The sequence below is a fragment of the Nilaparvata lugens genome, chromosome 11 (assembly GCF_014356525.2).
Source record: "Nilaparvata lugens isolate BPH chromosome 11, ASM1435652v1, whole genome shotgun sequence".
Classification (NCBI taxonomy): Eukaryota; Metazoa; Arthropoda; class Insecta; order Hemiptera; family Delphacidae; genus Nilaparvata; species Nilaparvata lugens.
The window spans coordinates 41634276-41660414 of record NC_052514.1 but is presented as its reverse complement, the minus strand read 5'-3'; the positions used below and the strand labels follow the sequence as shown (position 1 = coordinate 41660414).

The window sequence follows — 26139 nt, the reverse complement described above, 5'->3', positions numbered from 1 at the left end:
TAGAAGTATTTTTTTCTATTAAAAATGATTTTTGTTTGTATGGATTGTAAATTGTGTGTAATTGAAGAATTTTGAAGTGACACATCCTCTAGCTACATTTGGACTGTTGTATAAATTAGAATTGGAACCGTTTTGGGCGCAAGTTAGCCTGTGGTACTTTTCTGTAAGTTGTATAATAATTCTCAATGATTCAATAAATAAATAAATAATAATGTAGCATTATTAATTAACAAAATATTTCATCCCAATATTATGAAAATTCATTAAGAAATTATTGCAAAATATAATTTCTTGCTTAATAAAATATAATTGTTTATTTTAAACGAGAATGAACCGTTAATATTGTTGCATCAATAAACCTGTATCAGCTACCATCTACAGAAGACATTGACAAGACAGAGGATTGGCAACGTTTTTCCCCTATCTTTCTCCTCACTATAGACAAGGATAACAACACATATGTTAATCTTATACTGCCACTATAGTTGAAGAAGAATCGAATCAACTTTTGTCTCCGAGTGTACACCACTGTACACTCCGCTGTAAAAAGCGAACAGAAAGCAAGAATAGTACATATCTGTATACATAGTATAAATAGTATGTAGACTTTATACTGTCCTTGAACCAGGCGTCCAGTGGTCGAGTGAGTAATATCTACTCTCTCATTCTAATGTGGTAGTGTGGGTACCCACTGCTTTTTGCAAACCGAAGTGCGCAGATGCGCAGATCACGATCGGAAGGCTTTTTGAGAGGTGATTCCTCACAAGGAAAATTGACAACAATATATCAAGCTTTGTATTCTTTGTCCAGTGTTTTAATACTTCTCAAGTGGTCGTACTGAATAGTTGCTGGTGAGTACCTACAACACTGTCAATTTTCTTCTGATACTGTTTTTGGTGAGATATTCTTTTTTTATTTATCTATTATTTTAGTCATGTAGTACAGTAATTTAGTTATTCATCATTCTTCTGTGAATATAGCTATCACAAATCAAAGCCACATCATATAATATAATCAAATAAAAACACAAATATGTTATTGTCAACTTCCTGTTGAGTCAACTTGAAAATGTGACCGGTGTGGTCGCGAAACCATGGTTGTGTACCAAATAAAACAGTGTAGAATTTAACAACATATTTCAAATCATATAAAATAATTAAATAAAAACACAAATATGTTATTGTCAAATTATTGTTGAGTGAACTTGAAAATGTGACCGGTGTGGTCACGAAAACCATGGTCGTTACCGAATAAAACTGTGTAGAATTTGACAACATATTTGTGTTTTTATTTAATTATGGAACTGTTCTACAATATTGACAATGACTCAGTCGAATTTTTCATATAATATAGGTGGGTATGAACAAACAGGCTATATTATAACACTTATAATTATATGAGAAGGCACAACAGGTGGTTTATGTCCAAAACTGTCACAAAACTGTTTTCAAATTTACTACACAGTCCAAATCAAAATCTAGAGCTGAATCTAGGTAAAATAACAATTTACACTTCAAAAAACGAACAAATCTTTAATAAAAATAGATCTCATAATAAACTGAATTTCACAGAACTAATTAATTCAAGAAGCCTAAATTTTGAATAAAACTGGAAAATTTTTGAGCGGAAAACTTCACGCACAATTTAGAACTGGTTATTATGGTTTAGATATAGATATGGTGATATTTATCCACAATGAAAAACTAGAAAATCCTCTATAATATTAGGATTTTGGATGAGCTACATTTGGACTGTTCTAGAAATTAGAATTTGAACCTTTTTTAAGAGTCCAGATTGAGAAAGTCCTACTTTTTACTTTCCTTGCCCTACTACCATAGGTAAGGAAAGTATTGCTTTCCAAAAAAAATTAAGGTACCCCAATTTCAAGTTTTCTATACGTTTCAAGGTCCCCTGAGTCCAAAAACATGATTTTTGGGTGTTGGTCTGTGTGTGTGTGTATGTGTGTATGTCTGTGAACACGATAACTCCATTCCTAATAAACCGATTGACTTGAAATTTTAAACTTAAGGTCCTTATACCATGAGGACCCGACAATAAGGAATTCAATAAAATCCAATTCAAGATGGCGTAAAAAATGGCGGATAATTACTAAAAAACCATGTTTTTCACGGTTTTCTCAGAAACGGCTCTAATGATTCTCTTCAAATTTATACCATGGATAGCTATACATAAGCCCTATCAACTGGCATGAGTCTCGTTTCTGGGAAAATTTCAGGAGCTCCGTAATATACTTGAGAAAAATGGCGGATAATGACTAAAAAACCATGTTTTTCACGGTTTTCTCGAAAACGGCTCCAAGGATTTTCTTCAAATTTATACCATGGATAGCTATACATAAGCCCTATCAACTGGCATGGGTCTCATTTCTGAGAAAATTTCAGGAGCTCCGTAATATACTTGAGAAAAATGGCGGATAATGACTAAAAAAAACATGTTTTTCACGGTTTTCTCGAAAACGGCTCCAACGATTTTCTTCAAATTTATACCATGGATAGCTATTCATGAGCCCTATCAACTGGCATGAGTCTCATTTCTGGGAAAATTTCAGGAGCTCCGTAATATTATTGAGAAAAATGGCGGATAATCACTTAAAAACCCTATCAACTGAGCCCTATCAACTGGCATGAGTCTCATTTCTGGGAAAATTTCAGGAGCTCCGTAATATTATTGAGAAAAATGGCGGATAATCACTTAAAAACCATGTTTTTCATGGTTTTCTCGAAAACGGCTCTAACGATTTTTTTCAAATTTATACCATAGATAGCTATTTATAAGCCCTATCAACTGACATGAGTCTCATTTCTAAGAAAATCTCAGGAGCCCCCCATCCTTGATAAATGGACTTAGTAACCTCCTTCTCGTGCATGAGGTAGGTAGGTAGCGCAGTTCATAAAAAGAACACATAGTCGAGATATTTCTTCTGTAGAACAGATGTTTTGACGACTTTAAAAAAAATTAGGACTAAAAAAATCATCGAGTTTCACAATTTCACAAAGGAAAAAGTACTCTGAAAACAATTATATATACACATATACAGAAGTCTGATCGTAGTTTCAAATAATTATGAGCAAGGAAATTTGTGTGAGTGTACCACACCAGATTTTTGTAGTAGACCTACACTAGTTACTATTTTTATAAATAAGTGATTAATATGATCAGGCACTGATTATTATGATGATGAACGTTTGTTTGCTATTTTCTATAAGTACAGGTTTACGTTTTCGTTTTCATCATAATTCTTATCTAAGCATCTTATGACATTTTCATGTAGTCTCATAAGGAAGTTCCAAACTCAGTCAGTTTTATTTTCTATTACAGGATTAGTGATTTTTGTGTAAATCTGTACTCAATTAACTTGAGTATTTCTGTTTGTTTTATTTTCTGATCAAGAGATAGTATTGTATTTTTCTTGTGAAATAAAAAACATTCTTTTCTACCTTAAGGCTGTGCAAAAACTAAAAATAAACTTTCTACTGGTGATATTTTTCAAAGTTTTTCGATTTGTATATCATCAAGCTATCAAAATGAAAAAGTTTACTCAGGAAAACATTTTTTTCCGATCATTCTTTTTTGAGATATGAGCGCCTAAAGTTCAAATTTTTGGGACAGAACAAATCAAATTCGGTGAGAGATAAATCCATGAAATTTAGAGGATAAATTCTTCGTGGTATTGATGATTGAATAAAACAAAAATGTTTTGAAAATATCAATTTTGAGAAAGTTATTCAATTTACTAAAAATGACCAAAGATAACTAAAAAAAAAATATTTTTGGTAAAGTGAATAACTTAATCAAAAATTGATATTTTCAGGAAATTTTAGTTTTATTCAATTATCAATACAATGAAGAATTCATCCACTGAATCTCATGGATTTATCTCTTACCGAATTTTAAATGCTCAGTCCCAAAAAATTGAACTTTAGGCGCTCATATCTCAAAAAGTAATGATCGGAAAAAAGTTTTCTTGAGAAAACTTTTTCATTTTGATAGTTTGATAATATATATACAGATCGAAAAACTATGGAAAATATCATCAGTAGAAAGTTTATTTTTAGCCTTTGCACAGCCTTTACCGTTTTCGGTTTTAGCCTGTTGTACTTCTCTGGAAATTGAGTAGGCTAATTCTGAATAATATTCTGGATCAATTTATTTAAAATTCACATACATGTCTCAATTTATATGGTGTCATCTTACTATTAATTAGTCGTAAGTCACTAATTTTAGAATATTTTATGTAGGAATCAAATTCTTTTTTTATCTTATCAGAATATTCATAAGATCAGTATCATTGATGACCTATAGATTTAATTGAAATTGTTGGATTAATTAGTTCTTATTAAATTTAGATTTGATTGAGAGAGCTACTTATAAAGCTACGTGATACTGTTTCACGTGTTCTAGGAATATAATTGATTTTTACGGCGATCTATTTGTAAGGCTAATCCTATATTTTCAATCAGCATAAATGAGATAATGAGACTATAATCAGGAAATAACAAATCTTTGTACACCCTTTTATTGGAAACTATTATTCATACCATGTTCCAGCATATTAATGATAGATTTATCATTCACTACTGATAAATAAGAGAAGCCCTCACAAAAGAGCTATGAAAAATTGTTTCAAAAGTTATTTAATTTCATAATTTCTTTATGCATAAATTTGTACAGTGTAAACAATATAGTGTCAAAAATATATATCTTATATTAGATACGACAATTTAAAATAAAATAAAAAACAAATAAAACATCTACACAATACAACAATACAATTAATAGAGTTAATAAATTTATAGAGTTATTGAGGATCTATATATATAAAAGCGAAATGGCACTCACTCACTCACTGACTGACTGACTCACTCACTCACTCACTCACTCACTCACTCACTCGCATAACTAGAAATCTACCGGACCAAAAACGTTCAAATTTGGTAGGTATGTTCAGTTGGCCCTTTAGAGGCGCACTAAGAAATCTTTTGGCAATATTTTTACTCTAAGGGTTGTTTTTAAGGGTTTAAAGTTCGTCCTTTAGCATGTATATTCTTCTTCTCCCAATCTCTTAATAAATTATAATTGAAATTTCCATATCATATGTTACTATAGAACTATAATCTAGATAGAGTACCTCTTCGAAACAGTTGTTAACTGGCAACTAAATTAATAATTTTGTCAGGTTGGAATTAAGTTGAGTTGTCTTTGTTAGGTTGGCACCAAGTTGAAGATTTAAATTAATGCATTTATCGCGGAAAAATTGATTGGGCACTGCTACTTCAATCCTGGGAATATTATATTACTAGCAGTCAGGTTCGATTCGCTCGCCATATCCGTTTAGTCTGGACCCCCACTGGATTGTCCTAACATTGATAAAAATGCTCAAATGAAAAATGCAGGCGAGCGAAGCGAGCCTGCTGATCTCATTCTTGGACGATCCAGTCGGGGGTCCAGGGGGCGGAGCCCCCTGGCTAGACGGATATGGCGAGCGAAGCGAGCCTGACGGCTAGTATAGTATATTGTGATACTGTCATATTGCGTTCTAGAGACTATAGTTTGGTCCACGTGGGTTTGAGTAACCTTGGTGTTGCTATCCTTGTCTATCATCTCACAATAAAGCAGATAGCGCTACATTTCTCTAGCTCCGCAATGTTGTCATATAGTTTTTGAATAAATATAGTCAAGTTATCAACTTATCAAATTATCCTTGACCTTGAGTACCAAAAATTATGAATTAATTATTCATTGTAAGAAAATTCACAATATTATCTGAGTAGTGTTTGTTGGTTCAACGAGTCCATTGATTTACATGCGCTGTACTGATTAGCATTATTTATAAGTGTGATAAATTTTTGTTATCAAAAAAAATAATTGGGAGAATTCCCGTTTTTTTTCTATGTTCTCAAAAATTGATAAATAACATTACTAGGAAGAAAACAAAGACTATACGTCTTCGTGTAGTGGTGATAAATTAAATAATTAATCCATTAATGAGTTGACAATAATTACTTTGTATCTCGTATGTTAGGGCATAATGTTAGATAAATAACATAATCATAATGTTACATAATAATGATGTTAGATCAATGACGTAATGTATAGCCTTAATATTTAGGAAAAAATACCCTTGAGAACGTATACTTTAGAGTTTTCCTCATGACTCATTTCCCTTGTTCCTCGATTGAGGAAAAATGTGATACTGAGAATAATGCTTTTTCTATGGTTGAGGGAATAATTTATATGTAATTATAATGAATCAATTGTGATAAAAGGCCTTCTTCAATGTTGACTGGTGTCGACTCTTTTCGTTATCACTTGGAATTAATGTATAGATTTTTATGTTCACATTGTGATAAACGAGGAAAATGGAACAAGAACTGGGATATTTATACCCGAAATACACAGCATTATTCTAATTCAAACAATACTGAACCTAATGAGCAATCAGCACTGGCTTTCACCTCACATACATAGTTCAATCTATTAATAGTAAAGTCTATTTAAATCTATTTAAGTCTATTTAATTTGATCCATTTTAAATCTTTCATGAAATAAAAGAAACTAAGTCAAGTTAATTACCAAGCTATTTATTTATAATGAGTATATTACATTGTATTAGAACACAAACAGTTCCGTGCCTGCTCTATAGTGAAGTCCTCGTTCAAATGACAATAGAGAAGATAGGAAAACATTAGTGATTCACTGCCTTGCTACTGCCTTCTATACAATATATATATATATATATATATATATATATAATATATATATATATATCTGATACCGGAATATCTGATGTAATATTAACTGTTTATTCTTCTTCAAAATATTCAATTACATTTTATTCGGCAGGAAAAATGTTTCTTATGTTGATTTGATAATAAATTATATCTCTATTTTCTATGCAAGCTTTCTTCAAGCAGATGAAAACATTTTTCTAGAAATCCCCATGTATATAAGCGCCGCACCGTTTCTTACTCTTCTACTACCAACGTTTTTCACATACACGAAATACCAAGTGGGGTAACTGGGTCACCCCAACAAGATTTCAGTTTTATACAATTATTTTATATTTTTCCTGTTAATTCATTGATCAAATGCTTCACAAAAGCTATTGAAATAATTTAAAATAAATTTCTTTTGTTGACAAATATGTTTTCAATCAAAAACTGACAGGACAACAAAATTGAGCATTATTCTATCATATTGTTGTATGGGAAATGTTGTCAAATAATTAAATTATGGTTATAGAGAAGCAATTTTTCTAATTTAGATTTTAAGTGATCATTATGAATCAGGGTTAGCAAAAAATAAGGATTGCACATTAAATTGATATCTGATGTATTCCGATAATGCATGAAATATACAAGAAATGTTCATGTCATGGAATACCAAAAGTGGGGTAATAGGATAAATCTGCTTATAATTTCAAAAATAATAGGAATGAAATGATTTTATGATTAAAAATAACTAAAGTGATATGTTTTTAACAAGTACTCAACGTTTTAATGAAATACATCAACATTATTTACAAAAAAAATTGACAAAATGTGGGTTGGGGTAGCCCAATTTATTACCCTGCTTGGTAGTAGAAGGGTTTAGAAAACAATCTTGCAATGTTGCGGAGAGAGAGATAGCTCAATCTGCTTTTTAAAATGATAGACAAGGATAGCATATCAATGCCTGTGATTTCGACTTATCATCATCACGTTTCTTATTATGCTAAACGAAGAATTCTTATTATTCTTATTGAGTCTAACGATGAAATTGAGACATTTCCCACGTCTGTTACCCAAGAATAACCACGGAATGACATTTGCGTAAATATTAGTAATAAATTATTCTAATAATATACAGTCGAACCTCTGTATAACGAAGTTAATTATCCCGAGAAAAAATTCGCTGCTGAAAGGTATTCGTTATTGAGAGGCTGTTCTGTCAAGAAAACTGCTGCCATGATCTTATGGATCTTGTAATATGGTATCACGGCGGTAAATGAATATGAATATATGGTAGATAAAACATATCATCGCGAACGTAGGTAGGGTACCTATATTAGGCCAATATTAATATGGAAATTTGATAATTCATGTTGTTTAAATAGAAAAAAATTGTTTTTTGAATATTTATAGAATGTAATAAATAAGTAATTAAACTCACCAATTTATTTCTAGAAAGCTTGATTTGTACTATTAGTAGAGTTTAATCAAAGTACATACTCAGTAACAATATTTTTCAACTTCCTTCACCAAAGATTTTTTAGTACTTTTTACATTACTACTGTATTAGATTGAACGCAAAATACGGTAATTTTGTCAATAACTTTACTACTATAAATACTATAATAACTCAACTCCCCTATTTTTTAATGTTTTATTTGAAAAAGTGAGTAATTTTCGGTTGAATTTTGCATTTGAATGAAATATTATGTTCAATAAAAGACTCACATCTATTCAAACAATCGAACATAAAAAGGATGGTACACTATTTTCCAGATTTAATCCTTGCCTGATAATTTTGAAAGCTTCTAGAACTTCTTGATCTGACGGAGTTTTCTCCTCAAGTTCGTCACAACCATCATCATCTTAGTCAGTTCAAAGAATTGAAATGTGTGAAGAATGAAAAAAGTTACGCTAGTCGTGACCCTTGGGTCCCAGGAACCCAGAAGCGTCATTTCACGAAAACAACAAGTCACAGAGAACTAACACTCTACATCAAGTTTGAGTGTTTACTGGCATGAATTTACATGGGTCACAATAGACAGTAAAGCGAACGGAAGCAAAATTAAAACTGAAACAAAAATTGCCCGGGTCCCTGGGACCCAGGGTCACGACTAGAAGGTTAAGCAGATGTAAACATTTTTCTAGAAATCCCCATGTATAAGCGCCGCACCGTTTCTTCTTCACCAAAGCCAAGTCCGGCACTCTCTTAAAAAAACAATCTTGCAATGTTGCGGAGAGAGAGAGATAGCTCAATCTGCTTTTTAGAATGATAGACAAGGATAGCACACCAATGCCTGTGACTTCAACTTATCATCATCACGTTTCGTATGCTAAACGAAGCATTCTTATCAAGCCTAACGAAGAATAATTGAGACATTTCCCACGGCTGTTACCCAAGAATGACCACGGAATGACATTATTTGCGCCCGGATTATTAGTAATTATTCTAATAACATACTTAATATATGGTTCACTTAATTCTGTTAAACAAAAAAAAAATAGTAAGAGTTATTTGTGGATTGAGATCAAGAGATTCTTGCAAAGCATTCTTCAAAAACCTAAACATTCTAACGCTGCCATCTATTTTTATCTATCAATTTTTGGTTTTTGTTGCACAGAATTTAGATAAATTTCAATTCTGCACAGATAATCACGGGTATAATACACGTAATAGTAGTCTCATTGCTTTTCCAGTACATAGGCACACAGCTCTAGAAAAAACTCCATTCTACTCTGGAATACGTTATATTTTAATAAATTACCTGCAGCCATCAGAAATCTAGATTCAATAAACAAATTCAAACTAACAGTCAGAAAAATGCTAGTAGAGAAAGCCCTATACTCTGCTGCCGAATTTTAATATGTGAAAAGGGTACTTTTATATGTGAAGGGTATGTGTTAGAGTGTAACTTAACTTTTTTGTGACTTTCTTTTTCATTTGAATTTGATGAGATACGTCATAAATAGTGTATTTATCTATTTTACTCTCAAGAAGTTAGAACTAAGTCTTTTAGATATAATTTTCTCTAGTATTGACATGTCACCAGTCAAAATAATGAGTGTTACTCAAAAATTGATGTGATGTGACGATAAATAAATGAAATGAAATGAAACATAAATGAATATTCTCTGAATCATCATCCCCTCAATATCTCATTGATCTTTATCGTTCTGCAATGTGAAATTTGAACAACATACTTTTAAGTTGGGTGTTACCTTATTTTTTGTTTTCAGAGTCAAGATGGGTGTCCTGCCACAATTGCAGCAAAGTGTATTCGGTTTGTCTTTGGAATCTGCTTCCAAAGTAATTGGATACATCGTTCTGGTAGGTACAAGCCCCAAATAGAAAGTACTCATTACCCATTACTCATTACTCATTACACATTACTCATTACTGATTACACATTGCTAATTACTCATTATAAAAGGGTTGTTCATTAATTTGTGGCACAATTATGCAAATCATCATTAGATTCACACTATACCTATAGGAACTGAAATATTGTAGAGCTTCCCTATAAAACTATAGTTTAATTGGACAATGCTTCAGCTAAATAAAATGGTTGAGTTAAAACCACGTTCAACGTTTAAACCAAGTTTAAAGTTTGGACCAAAAAGTTCAAAGTTGGAACCAGATTAAGGACCGAATTCACCAAAACGAGAACTTGGTTTGAGCGCCAGTTGATGATAAATAAACAACAAATCATATTACAAAACCAATTCAAAATCATCTGACTTAGAACCAACTGCCGCTTAAACCTATACCGTAGTTTTCGATTTTGATGAATTTGTTTAAAACAAGTTTGAAGTTTGAAATAAGTTTCGCAATAAACCAAGTTTCGCAAATTTAGTGTCAATTCTCGTATCCCCTTAACCAATGCTTCTTTTTTGTCTCTCCCGTCATGCATTCTCTTGCTGTTCTACATTTTCCAATTCCTGGATTAATGGATAAAATGGATTACTCGATAAAATTGATATAATGGGTTACTCGATATGATGGATTTCTTGGAGGTCCACGTGATAATGGCGTGATAATCATTTGATTAACATTTCATTTGCTATCCTTGTCTATCATTCGACAAAACATATATCTTTTTCTAGCTACACAACGTTGCCAGAACATTTTTGAACAATGTGGTTAGCAAAATATTTAATCTCGATTATGAACATTTATAAACTTATCATTAAAAATATTTTTCTTTGCGAATGAAATATAATAATTTTTGTTTAAATGAACAATTCATAGGGCCTATTCTATCATAATATACCGGTATCAGCTACCTTCTATGAAAGGCAGTGGCAAGGCAGAGAATCGGCAATGCTGTCCTAAATTTATCCACTGCCATCATAACGTGAGCCTCACTATGGGCATCCAGACTTTACATGACTAAGAAGATTCTCAAGAATCGTTCATGATCATGAAACGGTACTGCCCTAAATCAATCATATGTGACCATCATAGTAAATTAGTATTATAACTGTTATCGAATTTCATCTGTGTATAATAAAATCATTCTTATATCACAGTATTAAATATTAAAAACTTCACTCTTAACATTACAAAGCTCTTCCAACTGTTTCAGGCTTTTCGATTTTTGGCTATTACCTTAATCATTGTCTCTTACCAAGTAGTGAAAACAACTTTGCATCAGCATGAAGAAGTTATCCAGAGTGAGTAAAAAAATATTATTCCTATTAATCGATCGTTCTATATAGAAGGATGTAGGCTAATTAGAACAGTTATAGAAAATAACCAGCACCCTAAGAAATATTTATTTTGAATTATGGAAAATGAACACTCAGAAATGGCATTGATGTCGAAACTAGTCTAGAATAATTTAAAAGAAATATTTCTAGGCTGCTAGTTATTTTCTATATAATAATACTGAACAATCAAGTGGACCTATTTAAATACTTAATCATACTTGAAACAACTTTTTCATTCATTCTCGGAGAAAATAATCATAAGAATAATTGTGAATGTGTGTTTCATAACTACTTAAGCGTTGGAGACGATTGTCATGCAGCATTATTCTATCCGACTCCGATCATGCAGGCGGACTACTGTATGACAGCGGAATAGACAATGGACTAGAATGTGGTAAGCCTTACCTGTCGGTCATTTATGACCTGTTCTATCACACAAAAATCGGACATGAGTCGGATCGGAAAATTGCATGACAGTCGTCTCCAACGATTAAGTTACTTGAAGGTGGGTAATTTTGATTCATTTATTTTTTTTGCCAAATACAAGAAATATTTTTACAAAAAAAAATAATTATTAAAATACAATAGTTTTTGGCGTGACTGGAAAAAAAGCCTTGAGCTCCAGCCACGAGTTCTGAAAATAAGAAATACACATTTTTTTTAATCTTATAACAGCAGTCCAAATTAGACAATATCTGTTGATGAATGATAATCCATGGATGTTGAAGTATATCAATACCGTAATCCAAGTACTGTACTTACGTAAGTAGTTATATAAAACACATATTCACAATTATTTTTATGATCATTTTATTTATTTATTTATTTATTCGTAGTTATAATTACAAATCATATGAATATGATCGGGATAAAACAACAGGCATAGCCCAAAACTATTCTGTTCCCTTATTTTGATAAATAATGAAATGTCTGAAAAAATAGGCTATGTTCTTACTGAGGAAATTTAAAATTCAAAGTTCTGTCCAAGAATATGTATTAGCTAGAAATTTTGAATTTAGAATGATTAAAATACCAAATTATAGTCAAATGTTGCACTTAATATCACCGCACTTTGAATAAATTAAGTTATTTTCTCAGAGAATGAATGAAATAGTTGTTTTAAATATGATAAAGTAATTTAATAGGTCTTACTTGATTGTTCAATATTATTGTTATTATTTTACTATATGGTTGGATAGTAATGTTCAATTCCTGTGAAAGTTACTTATCTTTTGTTACTGTAATCTAGATTGGAATATTATTTTCTAATCATTAAATTTTAATTGATTCATTTGTTTGTTATCAAGGAATGGATGAAAGTTTTGGAGAAACAAGATTCCAAGGACAGGATCCTATCAAAGTTTTCAATGCAGAACCGCTTATGAATTTAATTCAAACAATGCAAATAGGATTATTCGTGTTTCTCGCTATTTTTGATGTGCTGATGTTGGTTGGAGTTTACAAGGTAGGTACAAACTCTTCAATTTTGCTTAAAAAATAATTATAGTCCAGGCAATGAATGCTCAAAAAATGGTATGTTAGTGACGACAACTTTTGACCTCGCAGTTCTGTCAAACGAGTATCCATCACAGATGAACAAATAGCATTCCGTTCCCGTTTATGGTTCATGGTAGAAAGGAAGTAAACATGAGTCCTATTGATGGACGATTTATTGTATTTATTTATTCATCCAACAATGACAAAACACACAATCATAAAAATTGGAAATGGAAAAACAGGATTATAGCACTTATTACTATTCCATTTCCGAAGTTTGATTGCAAATCAGCCCAAAAGATGTTATGATTCTTCAGCACTTAATTGATTGATTGACTGAATGATACAGTTCTCATGATCATACAGTAGAACTCCAATTATCCGAGCTCCGACAATCGCCGATTATATCCGAATCACTTTCAGGAAAAATTTGTCCAAAAAAAGTCTAAATTGACGGAGATGTTCAAAAAACAATGATTTTTATTTTACTTTCCTTGCCCAATTACCATAGGTAAGGAAAGTATTGCTTTCCGAAAAAAATTAAGGTACCCCAATTTACAAATTTCTATACGTTTCAGGGTCCCCTGAGTCCAAAAAAGTGGTTTTTGGGTATTGGTCTGTGTGTGTGTGTGTGTGTATGAGTGTATATGTGCGTCTGTGTACATGATATCTCATCTCACAGTTAACGGAATGACTTGAAATTTGGAACGTAAGGTCCTTCCACTATAAGGATCCGACACGAACAATTTCGATCTAATGCAATTCAAGATGGCGGATAAAATGGCGAAAATGTTGTCAAAAACAGGGTTTTTCGCGATTTTCTCAAAAACGGCTCCAGCGATTTTGATCAAATTTATACCTAGAATAGTCATTAATGTGCTCTATCAACTGCCATAAGTCCCATATCTGTAAAAATTCCAGGAGCTCTGCCCCATCTATGCAAAGTTTGATTCAAGATTCCCAATTATCAGGCTTCAGATACGATTTAAACAAAAAATTCGAAGTGGAAAGGATTGAGCATGAAAATCTCTACAATTAATGTTCAGTAAAATTTCCACCTAAAATTGAAAATAATCTCGAAATTGGAGAAAATTTGATTATTCAACTGCAAACAGTTGGCAACTGTTGTTTCTATTTTCACTATGAAGAGATAGCACACATCGTGTGTCTCCAGTGTTATTGTCCTGTCACCAGCTGGCTTGGATCTTTGAATAGTGGACTTGAGATGCGCGTTAACACTAGCGTCAGGTGATAAATTTTCATAACGGCAAGGAAAGTTGTGTGAGTGCGCCACACCAGATTTTTATTTTAGCTTATCAAATCTTGTTCTTCTTCCTCTATTTATAAATTTCGTTGTACTAGTATTTCTAAACTTCATTTCTAAACTTTTACATAAGTACATTATATTCATATTTAAAACATGTGAAAATATCACTCACAAAACTTTCCTTGCCGTTATTAAAATTGATCATCTGACGCTAGTGTTCTCGCGCATCTCAAGTCTACTATTCAAAGATATGAGACAGCTGGTGATAGGACAATAACGCTGGAGACACACGAGGTCTGCTATCTCTTTGTAGTGAATGATTTAATAGAACCAACAGTTACCAACAGTTTGCAATTTAATAATCACATTTTCTCGAATTTCAAGCTTATTTTCAATTTTAGATAAAAATGGTACTAGACATTGATTGCAGAGATTTTTATGCTCAATCTTTTCCACTCGATTTTTTTTTTTGTTTAAATTGTATCTGAAGTCTGATAATTAGGAATCTAAAATCAAACTTTGCATAGATGGGGCGGAGCTCCTGAAATTTTTACAGATATAGGACTGCAGTTGATAGAGCTTATCAATGACTATTTCAGGTATGAATTTGATCAAAATCGTTGGAGCCGTTTTTGAGAAAATCGCGAAAATAACCCCTGTTTTTGACAACATTTTCGCTACTTTATCCGCCATCTTGGATTGCATTTGATCGAAATTGTTCGTGTCGGATCCTTATAGTGTAAGGACCTTACGTTCCAAATTTCAAGTCATTCCGTTAACTGGGAGATGAGATATCATGTACACAGACGCACATACACTCATACACACACACAGCACACACATACACACACACACACATACAGACCAATACCCAAAAACCATTTTTTCGGACTCAGAGGACCTTGAAACGTATAGAAATTAAGAAATTTGGTTACCTTAATTTTTTTCGGAAAGCAATACTTTCCTTACCTATGGTAATAGGGCAAGGGAAGTAAAAATAGTGCAATATCAAAACGTATCTTAGTTTCTCTCCAATGACAATTTTTTTTTTAAACTCTTAATTATCCGAATATTTGATTATCCGAATGGGTCCCGGTCCCCATTAGTTCGGATAATTGGAGTTCTACTTTATTTGGAATACCTGGTTGTGTCTTGTTTGGGCCAATGGGAGTGGAGCTCAACGTTCATTGATTGGTCAACAGCTGCGATGGCCAATCGTAGGTCACATTACGCTATATTTTGTCAAGTTTACTTTTAGAAACACTTAAGAGAAGAAGAGTTTTGGGCCAAGTAAGATGCTGTCTTCCATCCATAGTGGGGTCCACGTTATAATGACAGTGTTTGATTAACATTATTGGTGTTGCTATCCTTGTCTATCATTCAACAACACAAATAGGGCAATCCTTTTCTAGCTCCGCAATGTTGCTAGATCTCTTTTTAACAATGTAAAAATTCAATTAATTAACAAAATATTTAATCTCAAATATGAAAATTCATTATTGAAAATCATATTTCCTTATATGAAAAAAATATAATTGATTATTTTGAACAAAGATGAATAAGATCAGAATAATTTGATTAACATCATATAGGCTATACAGGTATAAGCTATATCCTCTATAGAAGGCAGTGGCAAGGCAGAGGATCGGTAACGCTGTTCTCTTATCTTTCTTCACTGCCATTATAACGTGGACCTCACTATATTGAATGAAAAGACTAAGAAATTGTTGAAAACCACAGATTTATTGTTTATCAGATATTGTTTACAGTTTATCAGATATTGTTTACAGTTTATCAGATATTGTTTACAGTTTATCAGAGATTGACAATGGTGTAATAACCGAAACCGGTTTTTCTAAGTATCAATAATTCTGTGGTTTTTGACAATTTCTTAGTCTTTTTCATTCAATATGAATAATTACCACAATATCAACTTCTCAACTACACAAAAAAAGACCTCACTATACATGAATGTTTTAATTTTGTTAATGAATGAATTTTTTTGCAGAGACGCGCCTCATTCATATTCCCATGGATCGTTGTGCAGGTGATCTTTTTATGCCTTGGAACTTTGCACTTGTTGAACGGTCAACAAGACCACGTTCTTACAGCTGTGCTTTCATTGGGTAAGTCATGGAAATACGTTATCTTTGGCTGATAATCTACATAATTTTCATTTTTGAACCATATGGAGTCTCTCATGGTTGAAAGATCATTAATAGTTTTAAGCCTCTGCAACAGGCTAAAAAAAGATTTTAACTAATATGATATTTCTCAATGTTTTTCAATTCGGATCTACTTAATAGTTTTTTCCTACAGTTACCCGAAAAAGTGCTCATTCCCGCATCAATTATAGTACGCAAAATACCTTATTCCCACACCCAGTGCGGGAATGTAGATTTGAGTGCGGCAAAGACCTTTGCCGCACTCCAAATTTGCAACATAACAACACAAAATAGTTAACACGCTTTATGACGGTAGAGTGCGGCAAAGTAGAAGAAATGTTGGTAAACCTGAATTTATGTTGCTGGCTGGAAATTTTTGTAAAACAGCTGATTATTACCACGGGATATTGAATAAGAAACAGTAAATAAACAAGAAGTTTTGATAGTATTCAATATCAGTTTTTTATTTCTATTCAAGTTATCATGAACGATTTTTTATGTGTGAGATGCCTATATTTCTAACTAGAATACATTGGAATCATTTATTGACCATTTTTATGATCAAGAAATCAAGTATTTTTATATCTTTATTTACTTTTGTGGTTAGGTTACTTTTGTTTCTGATACTAAGGCTGTGATTGTTATATTTTCAAAACAATAATGAATCCAATAGGTTTGAAACATAAATATTTACACTTCAAAAAAGTTATTCAGTTCTTCAACTCCCCGAAACATCTCTACTCACATTTTCGTAGAACAACTTCAATGAATGCCGTTGATGAATTAGAAACAGAATACAGAATAGATGTTATTGAATACCGTAATCAAAAACACTGGATTTACATCCTGTTTACTCAACAGTCACTTGAATGATTGAAGTTCAGCATTTCATGTAAATGTAATGTCTATATAATATAATTTAATCACGTTTTAAATAATGCAGTATAATCTCAATTATACATTTCATGCTGCTACTGGTCCCTTGCTAGAAAAGCAGAAAGGACAAATTGACACATTTACTAATGTATTTACAAGAAAAAACAAGCTGAAACTATATTTTTACACTAATTGTGTATAATATATCATTCAGACTCAAACTTGAGGATATTTGGAACTGGAATAAATAGTGCACATGAAAATTTCATAGAATGGTCTGGCTTAAGTCTGTCCTGAGGGCTGATCACTAGCCTAATCCTTGATCAGTCCTGGGCATATTAACTTATTTATTTATTTACATTAATAGAAAAATTAAAACATAAGCTTACAGCTTTGATCGCATAATCAAATTAATCAATAAAACATATTAATGGGCACCGTATAGGTACAAGCAAAGTTTTGCTGCAAAACTTTTGTGTTTTCGGATAGGAGAATATTAAACTGTTAGTCACGGGTGAAGTATAACGTTTGTGAGGCTCATTGATGGCTCAAAAGCATATCCAGACAAGTGATATGGCCATTTCTACACATGCTGATGACTTCTTGTAGATGAAGTATTATTATAATTGAATCTCATATAACTTTATAATATTCATTCTATTGTCATTTAGACTGAATTTGGAATAATTCTGTTGTGGAATGGTTGCAATATTTATTATCAGCATTAAAAATACTAAAGATTTGCGCAAACAAACATTTTATTTGTTATAGGACATGTTCACCGTCTATTACTGACTTTTCACATTCTATGGTAACTGTAGGAAAAATTTAATGTGCAATACGTGTGCAAAGTTTCTTTGCTGCACTCAAGAAACAATCATTCCTCACTCGCCTACGACTCGTGCGTAAACGTTTCTTTTGGTGCAGCAAAGTGGCACTTTGCGCATCAGTTGCACAAATAACTATAGAAATAATTCAAAGTTTGTTAGATGCTATAGAGTTGTAGGTATCAGCAAGCTTCATTTTTATAATATTGTAATTCTCCCTATATAATCGTGTTTCTAATATTGTTGAGCATCGACGATCCATATCATATTCTGTAGTTTGACATCTGCTTCACAATTACCTTCACTATATATAACGTTTTTTTGTCCTTTATTGAATTTATTGCTATATTACAACTTGTATGATGTACTTTGTACTCTACATATTTTCATTGTTTTATATACAGAGTGAGTCATATGTCTGGGAACCCTTCAATAAATTTGAGACTGTTGTAGATATAATACTGTAACTTTCAGGATAAGTTATTGATCAAATACTCTACCTTTTGACTTACAACTAAATTTCAACCCCTCATAAAAGGGGGTGACTTAGGGGTTTTAACTCGAATATTTCAAATATAAATACCCATTGTGTGGTACATCATTTTAAGGTATTTTTAAAACAAGAAAAGATGACATCGATAAAAATGTTCTTTGATACTTGTATCCACAATGGCGGCTGATTGAAGTTTTAGTTTTTTATAGAAATGAGGGGTTGTAGGTAACTCAAATATTTTGAATGTAAACACCTATTGTGTGATAAATCATTTCAAAGGCCTCTTCAAAACGAGAGACATGACATCAATAAAAATCTGGTGTGGCGCACTCACACAACTTTCCTTGCCGTTATGAAAATTGATCACCGACGCTAGTGTAAACGCGCATCTCAAATCAAAGATCTGAGCCAGCTGGTGACAGGTCAATAACGCTGGATACACACGAGATCTGCTATCTCTTCATAGTGAATAGAATCAACAGTTGCCAACAGTTTGCAATTGAATAATTACATTTTCTCAAATTTCAAGCTTATTTTCAATTTTAGGTGAAAATGTTACTGGACATTGAAGAGATTTCCATGCTCAATCTTTTCCACACGAAATTTTTCGTTTACATTATAATATTATCGGAGACCTGATAATTGGAAATCTAGAATCAAACTTTGCATAAATGGGGCGGAGCTCCTGAAATTTTTACAGCGATAAGGGACTTGTGGCAGTTGATAGAGCTTATCGATGACTATTTTAGGTATGAATTTGATCAAAATCGTTGGAGTCATTTTCGAGAAAATCGCGAAAACCCTGTTTTTGACAACATTTTAGCCGCCATCTTGAATCGCATTTGATCGAAACTGTTCGTGTCGGATCCTTATAGTGTAACGACCTTAAGTTCAAAATTTCAAGTCATTCCGTTTATTGGGAGATGAGATATCGTGTACACAGACGCACATACACTCATATACACACACACACGCGCACACACACACACACACACAACACACAACCACACACACCACACACACACACACACACACACCACACACACACACACACACACACACACACACACACACCACACACACACACACACACACACACCACACCACACACACACACACACACACACACAACACACACACACACACACACACACACACACACCACACACCACACACACACACACACCACACACACACAACACACACACACAACACACAACACACACACACACACCACACACACACACACACACACACACACACACACACACAACACACAACCACACACAACACACCACACACACCACACACACACACACACACACACACACACACACACACACACACACCACACACACACACACACACACACCACACCACACACACACACACACACACACACACACACACACACACCACACACACCACACACAACACCACACACACACACACACCACACACACCACACACACACACAGACCAATACCCAAAAACCACTTTTTTGGACTCAGGGGACCTTGAAACGTATAGAAATTTAGAAATTGGGGTACATTAATTTTTTTTCGGAAAGCAATACTTTTCTTACCTATGGTAATAGGGCAAGGAAAGTAAAAATGCTCTATGATACTTTTATCCAGAATGGCGGCTGAATTTTATCAATTATTATTTCTTTAAAAACTGAAACTTCAATCAGCCGCTTTTTACTTTCCTTGCCCTATTACCATAGGTAAGGAAAGTATTGCTTTCCGAAAAAAATTAAGGTACCCCAATTTCTAAATTTCTATACTTTCCAAGGTCCCCTGAGTCCAAAAAAGTGGTTTTTGGGTATTGGTCTGTATGTGTGTGTGTGTGTGGTGTGTGTGTGTTGTGTGTGTGTGTGTGTATGAGTGTATGTGCGTCTGTGTACACGATATCTCATCTCCCAATTAACGGAATGACTTGAAATTTGGAACTTAAGGTCCTTTCACTATAAGGATCCGACACGAACAATTTCGATCAAATACGATTCAAGATGGCGGCTAAAATGGCGAAAATGTAGCCAAAAACAGGGTTTTTCGTGATTTTCTCGGAAACGGCTCCAAAGATTTTGATCAAATTCATACCTAAAATAGTCATCAATAAGCAGTATCAACTGCCACAAGTCCCATATCTGTAAAAATTTCAGGAGCTCCGCCCCATCAATGCAAAGTTCGATTTTAGATTCCCAATTATCAGGCTTCAGATACAATTTAAACAAAAAAAAAGTGGAGTAGATTGAGCATGAAAATCTCTACAATTAATGTTCAGTAAAATTTTCACCTAAAATTGAAAATAAGCTTTAAATTCGAGAAAATATGATTATTCAATTGCAAATCATCGTTGATTCTATTGCATTATTCACTATGAAGAGATAGCAGACCTCATATGTGTCTTCAGCGTTATTGCCCTGTCACCAGCTGACTAAAATCTTTGAATAGTAGCTTTGAGATGCGCGGGAACACTAGCGTCAGGTGATCAATTTTCATAACGGCAATGAAAGTTGTGTGAGTGCGCCACACCAGATGTTTTGTATAAAAGTATCATAGAACATTTCTATTGATATCAGCTGTATGTCAAAAGGTGGAGTATTCAACCAATAACTTAGGCTATGTACACATGGTAGCGTCGCACCGCGCGGTGCGGCGCGCGTCCAAAATTCTGCAGTTGTACACATGCAAGCGTTTTATACGCGGCGTCCACCTCCAGTCTAGCAATGGAAGTTGAAGAGGTAATATGTATGTGGCTTGTGTATCGTAGATATAAAGCGAGAAAACGAAGGCAAAGAAACTTTTGCGTTCACCCTATTTTGACCAATAGATTAACGCATGGTGCTTTTTTGACACTTTACCTTAACTTGAGGAAATACAAACCCAAATTTTTTAACTATTTGCGAATGTCGATTTCATCTTTTGACGAGTTGTTGGAGATCGTAAAAGACGACTTGGCATCAAGTTCTTGTTCTGTTCTTGTAATCAGGACTCGCCATATCCCATATGACACGTCGACTTTTTACTTCTTCTATAAACAATTCTGTGTCAAAATTGTTCATTTCCATGGCTGCACACTGAACAGAGTTGCTGTGAAATCACTACACAAAACAAGTGAACTAGATCAAAACTCGCGTCCGACTGCTCTCATGTGTACAGTCCAACTGACTGTAGTGTACTGGGAACTGCGCTGTCGCCGCGCGGTTCAGGTTGAAAGTCTGGGCGGCGCAGTGCGCGGCGCGTCCAGATTTGAGTGAGCTGTGCATGTGGACGCTGCCATTAGCTCCATTGTATATCGCACCGCGCGGTCGGACGCGCGTCTCAAACCGCGCGGTGCGACGCTACCATGTGTACATAGCCTTATCCTGAAAGTTTCAGTATTATATCTACAACAGTCACCCACTTATTGAGAGGTTATTTATTTAGCGTATGGCCCCACGACACAAATCTTTATGTTATCTAACATAAGTCAAACATATAAACAATGAAGTCATCTTAGTCACAAGTTTGAAAAAAGGTGGAACACAAAAAAAAAATATTGAGAGGTTTCCACATTACTCACTCTGTAAAGATTCACTTTATCTGATGCAAATCATAACGTGCTTCAATGACACCTGCCACATGTTGTTTTTCGGCTCACGCATGATCTGTCGTGCACTACTTGCACATACACGCATCCAATTTGATCATACCCTTGATTCAGTTACACACATATCAATTTTTGGACATTCGATTTTTTCCGTCCTTTTGAATTCTACAAGATTAAACGAAACTTGACAAACATAATCTGTTTTTGATCCAATATAGGGTTCATACACTATAAGGACGGAAAAATCGATGTGTGTATATATAATGATTTTGTGTCTATATGACTTCGTTTGTCTGTATTTTATTTTTATTTATTTACAATGCAAATGACACTAATGTAGTAACATTGGTACCGTACATAAAATAATAAGGTAGTCCTTGTGCTAGATTTCTCTTCCAAACGTTTAGGTGACAAAGTCCAAGATACGGTTAGAATTTCACGTGTACAATCTATATATGATTTAGTTTGTTAACAACTCAATCATTTATTGGCAAATACTTGATTTAACTTGATCAATTTAATTTGATATGAAATAAATTTAATCTGAACCTTGTAATTTTTGTTCACAGTCCTCACCTGCTACTTCATCTTAGTTGTCAACAGTCATCATAACAATTTGAAATTAGAACTCCAAAAATTATCTCCAAACATTTAATCACAGAACGATATTAGAAAGGAGCTATCAAAATGTAAAACTCCAAGAAGCCTTATCAAGATTTAATTTTTTAATTGGAAACTTAATTAGATATGATCATACGTTTGTTTCATTTTAGATGAAATACTCAGTAGAGTTCAATGATATTACGGTTTATTTGTTTATTATAAGTATATAGTGTAAGTGTATTTTCCTCTTTTTCAATTCTAAAGAATAGTCTATCTGTAATAAGCCTTTAGTATCGTTTGATGTATTAATATTTAGCAGTGAATGAACAAGGAAACCTGGACCCAATTTTGTTGAATATTTTCAATCTAGGATGCAAGCTTAGTAGAGTAGAATGATAATGTATTTTTTTAATAACAGTAGGACTTTTTATACAGTGAGTTATTGTGCAAAATTTGTGGAGCGGTGGAGGACTTCAAGCTTGAATGCTTTTAATTACAGTCGCTATAAATAAATGCATCATATGCAATAAACTCTGAATTTGAATTGTCTTTTTTCTAGTAGCCGAAACATGTCGTGACGAAATAATTGAAAAAGGGGTAGACTACTCAGATTTATATTTTTATTCTTATTAATTTGTATGTAATCACAGATAGTGATTCTATAAATATAGTATCTCTACATGTAATTAGATGGCTAAAGCTCGAAACTGTTCCAATCCTAATTTATAGAAATGTAGCTAGTATAGGTCACCTTCATATTTTTCAGTTGCACACCAATTTATATTTCAAAACAAACAAGAAACTCAGATTTCAAATTTGAAAATACTTTCAGTTTGTCGATCAAATAAAAGATAGCAATCATTTCACATTGTACTTGATAGATTTAAGGATGGATATTGTCTTAATTGAAGCATTTATGGAATAGACAGAAAACTGGTCTTTAATTTCAACACAATCTAAAGTTTTGCGTGATATTTTTTACAGCCCAATATTCATAGCAATAATATAAGTCAACACTTATTTATTGAAATTGATGTTGCTTTCCATGACGAAACACTATATAATCACTTTGTTATAGTTCAGACACTGTGTTAGATACTTGTAAAGAATTATTATTACAAGTAACACAGTGTCTATTATTACAGTAACACTGTGTTAGATACTTGTAAAGAATTATTATTACAAGTAACACAGAGTCTGAACTATAACAAAATGACTTATTTATTGTAGAATATTAACCATGTTTCGACACCTATGGTGTCATATTCAATGTGATATCACCATTGATATCAAAACATGTTTATTATTCTACAATAATTAAGTGATATTTTTTACAACATCCAAGAGTGTTTTCATTAATAATATAACGTAGGCTTTGTTTTTGTTAATACTATTTAGCATATAACTATTCACTCTGTATTGAGTAGCCTATACACTTCAAATAAGTTATGATCATTTTGAGAAGAAAATGGATCAAATATTACTAAAAGTATAAATACAATTGCCAGTAATAAACTCATCATCATATTTTTTATAAGAATATTTTCCGTATGAACAAAAATAGAAATATAGTGTCGAAAATATCTTGATGAAATCATGATTTACTACTACTTTATATCAACCAATCAAGAATCATTATTTATAAAAATATTTTGTATATTTTGACATGTATAATAGCTTGTTGGAGTTTACAAAGTAGACAAAAAAGTACTGTAACCATCCTATTCTCGGTTTTTTATTTTTTCATAATACAATCAATTTTTAATGTATAATATATTATATATTACATGTGCAACCATAGAGAGGTCACGTTATAATGGTAGCATTTGATTAACACTGGTGTGTTGTTATCCTTGTCTATTATTCCGTAAAGCAGATAGCTTTTCGCCTTCTCTAACTCCTCGACGTTGCTTAAGATTATACTTTTATTTTACTACTTATTTACTTGATATTGGGATAATGTATTTTAATCTTATCGAAGATCAGCTTTCATTTTTATATTGTGCCTTTTGATAACTTGAAATAATAAATTATGATGAAATATACTTATATTGTCCTCTTTTAAAGTCCTAACTCCGCCTGATAGAGAATTTTTTCATTCAATTTTTTAATATTTGAAAATATTTATTTAATATAATATTCAAATATCATAGGTATTTCCTTTTATATTTGAGCCTTGTTTAGAACTTATTGTGTATTCAAAATTTTCTGGTAGATTATCTGTTTCAACATATCATGAATTTGTTAACATGTCTGGAATAATGATTTCTGGTATTAATGGAATAATATGCACCCACAATGTTATGCAACCCTTTAGCATGAGCTTTATTATTTGGAATAATATAGGTGACTCCAAAGTGATCGTTTTAATTTCAAGTAAAAATGCTAATACCTTCTTTTTTATCGGAATTTTCTTTCTCCATTCTTCTTATCTCGACATGAATGGATTTTCTCTTGCTAGAGAGTTGCATAAAATTGTGAGTGCATATTCTTCCATTCATACCGGAAATCATATTCCAGACATTCAGATTCATGATGTTGAAACAGATAATCTACCAGAAAGTTTCGAAGACACAAGAAGTTCTCAACAAGGCTCAAATATAAAAGTAAATACAAACTTCGGTCAGCTACTACCAACTGGCTCGTGGGTTCAAATCCTGCCGATGGTATGAATGTTTGGACATCTCAACAATATTAACCAACGCACTTTCCATTACGCACGCACAAGTAGATTGCTCATATGGGCATCATCCGCACTTGGGAAAAAAATGTAGGGCTCAAGTAAGAAAGTGAGTTTAAAAAGAACAATTTTGTAAACTTGATTTATTATAATTTTTAACATTATTACGAGGCTTCATTCATTCATAGTACCTTGCATTGGGGTATACAGAATATATTTTTTGGGGGACCAAGGTTAATGTTAGGTCAAGTGATTTTAAGTAACACAAAAAAAATAGTCTTCTTCTTCTTTGTCTCTCCCCAGTATGCCTTACAGCGTTGGGGTAGCCTCGGTCCACTTCCTCCATTTATCCCTATCCATCGCCATCCTCCTCATCTCCCGAACCGTCTTCCCTCTTCTTCTCCCTATCTCCTCAATGCGATCCTCATATGAATACCTCGGGCGCCCCACCGTTCTTCTTCCCTGTACTCTAACATTTACAAACTGTTTTGCCTTGCTTTCGTCCCTCATCCGTTGTACATGTCCATACCAACCCAGCTGCCTCGTTTCTATTCTTTCCCCAACATCTCTCATTCCCACTTCTTCCCTTATTCTAGTATTTCTTACTCTATCCCTTCTAGTCTTACCAACTGTCTTTCTGTGGCATTTCATCTCTACAGTCCTTATCTTATTTTCGTGGCTTGATTTTATTGGCCA

The 26139-nt window shown here is 33.1% G+C and overlaps 1 protein-coding gene across 2 annotated transcripts; it reads left to right on the top strand.

Annotated features, from left to right (window-relative positions):
* Nucleotides 1–546: 546 nt before the first annotated feature.
* Nucleotides 547–24422, top strand: LOC111043702. 2 transcript variants are annotated; one of them, XM_022328729.2, is made up of 6 exons: nucleotides 547–851; nucleotides 9969–10059; nucleotides 11318–11405; nucleotides 12749–12906; nucleotides 16214–16331; nucleotides 22730–24422. In XM_022328729.2, exons 2-6 carry the CDS (start codon nucleotides 9976–9978, stop codon nucleotides 22813–22815), a joined length of 534 nt encoding a protein of 177 aa, XP_022184421.2. In that variant the 5' UTR covers nucleotides 547–851; nucleotides 9969–9975; the 3' UTR covers nucleotides 22816–24422. The 2 variants fall into 2 exon arrangements, with proteins under 2 accessions (XP_022184421.2, XP_022184422.2); XM_022328730.2 differs by having other exon boundaries at nucleotides 619–896.
* The last annotated feature ends 1717 nt before the right edge of the window (nucleotides 24423–26139 follow it).

Bases quoted from the DNA above. Each gene is read 5' to 3' on its own strand.
- LOC111043702 (XM_022328729.2), top strand. From the start codon at position 9,976: ATGGGTGTCCTGCCACAATTGCAGCAAAGTGTATTCGGTTTGTCTTTG. The intron at 10,060-11,317 runs GTAGGTACAAGC...CAACTGTTTCAG, and splicing joins TAATTGGATACATCGTTCTG to GCTTTTCGATTTTTGGCTAT. The intron at 16,332-22,729 runs GTAAGTCATGGA...TTTTGTTCACAG, and splicing joins TACAGCTGTGCTTTCATTGG to TCCTCACCTGCTACTTCATC.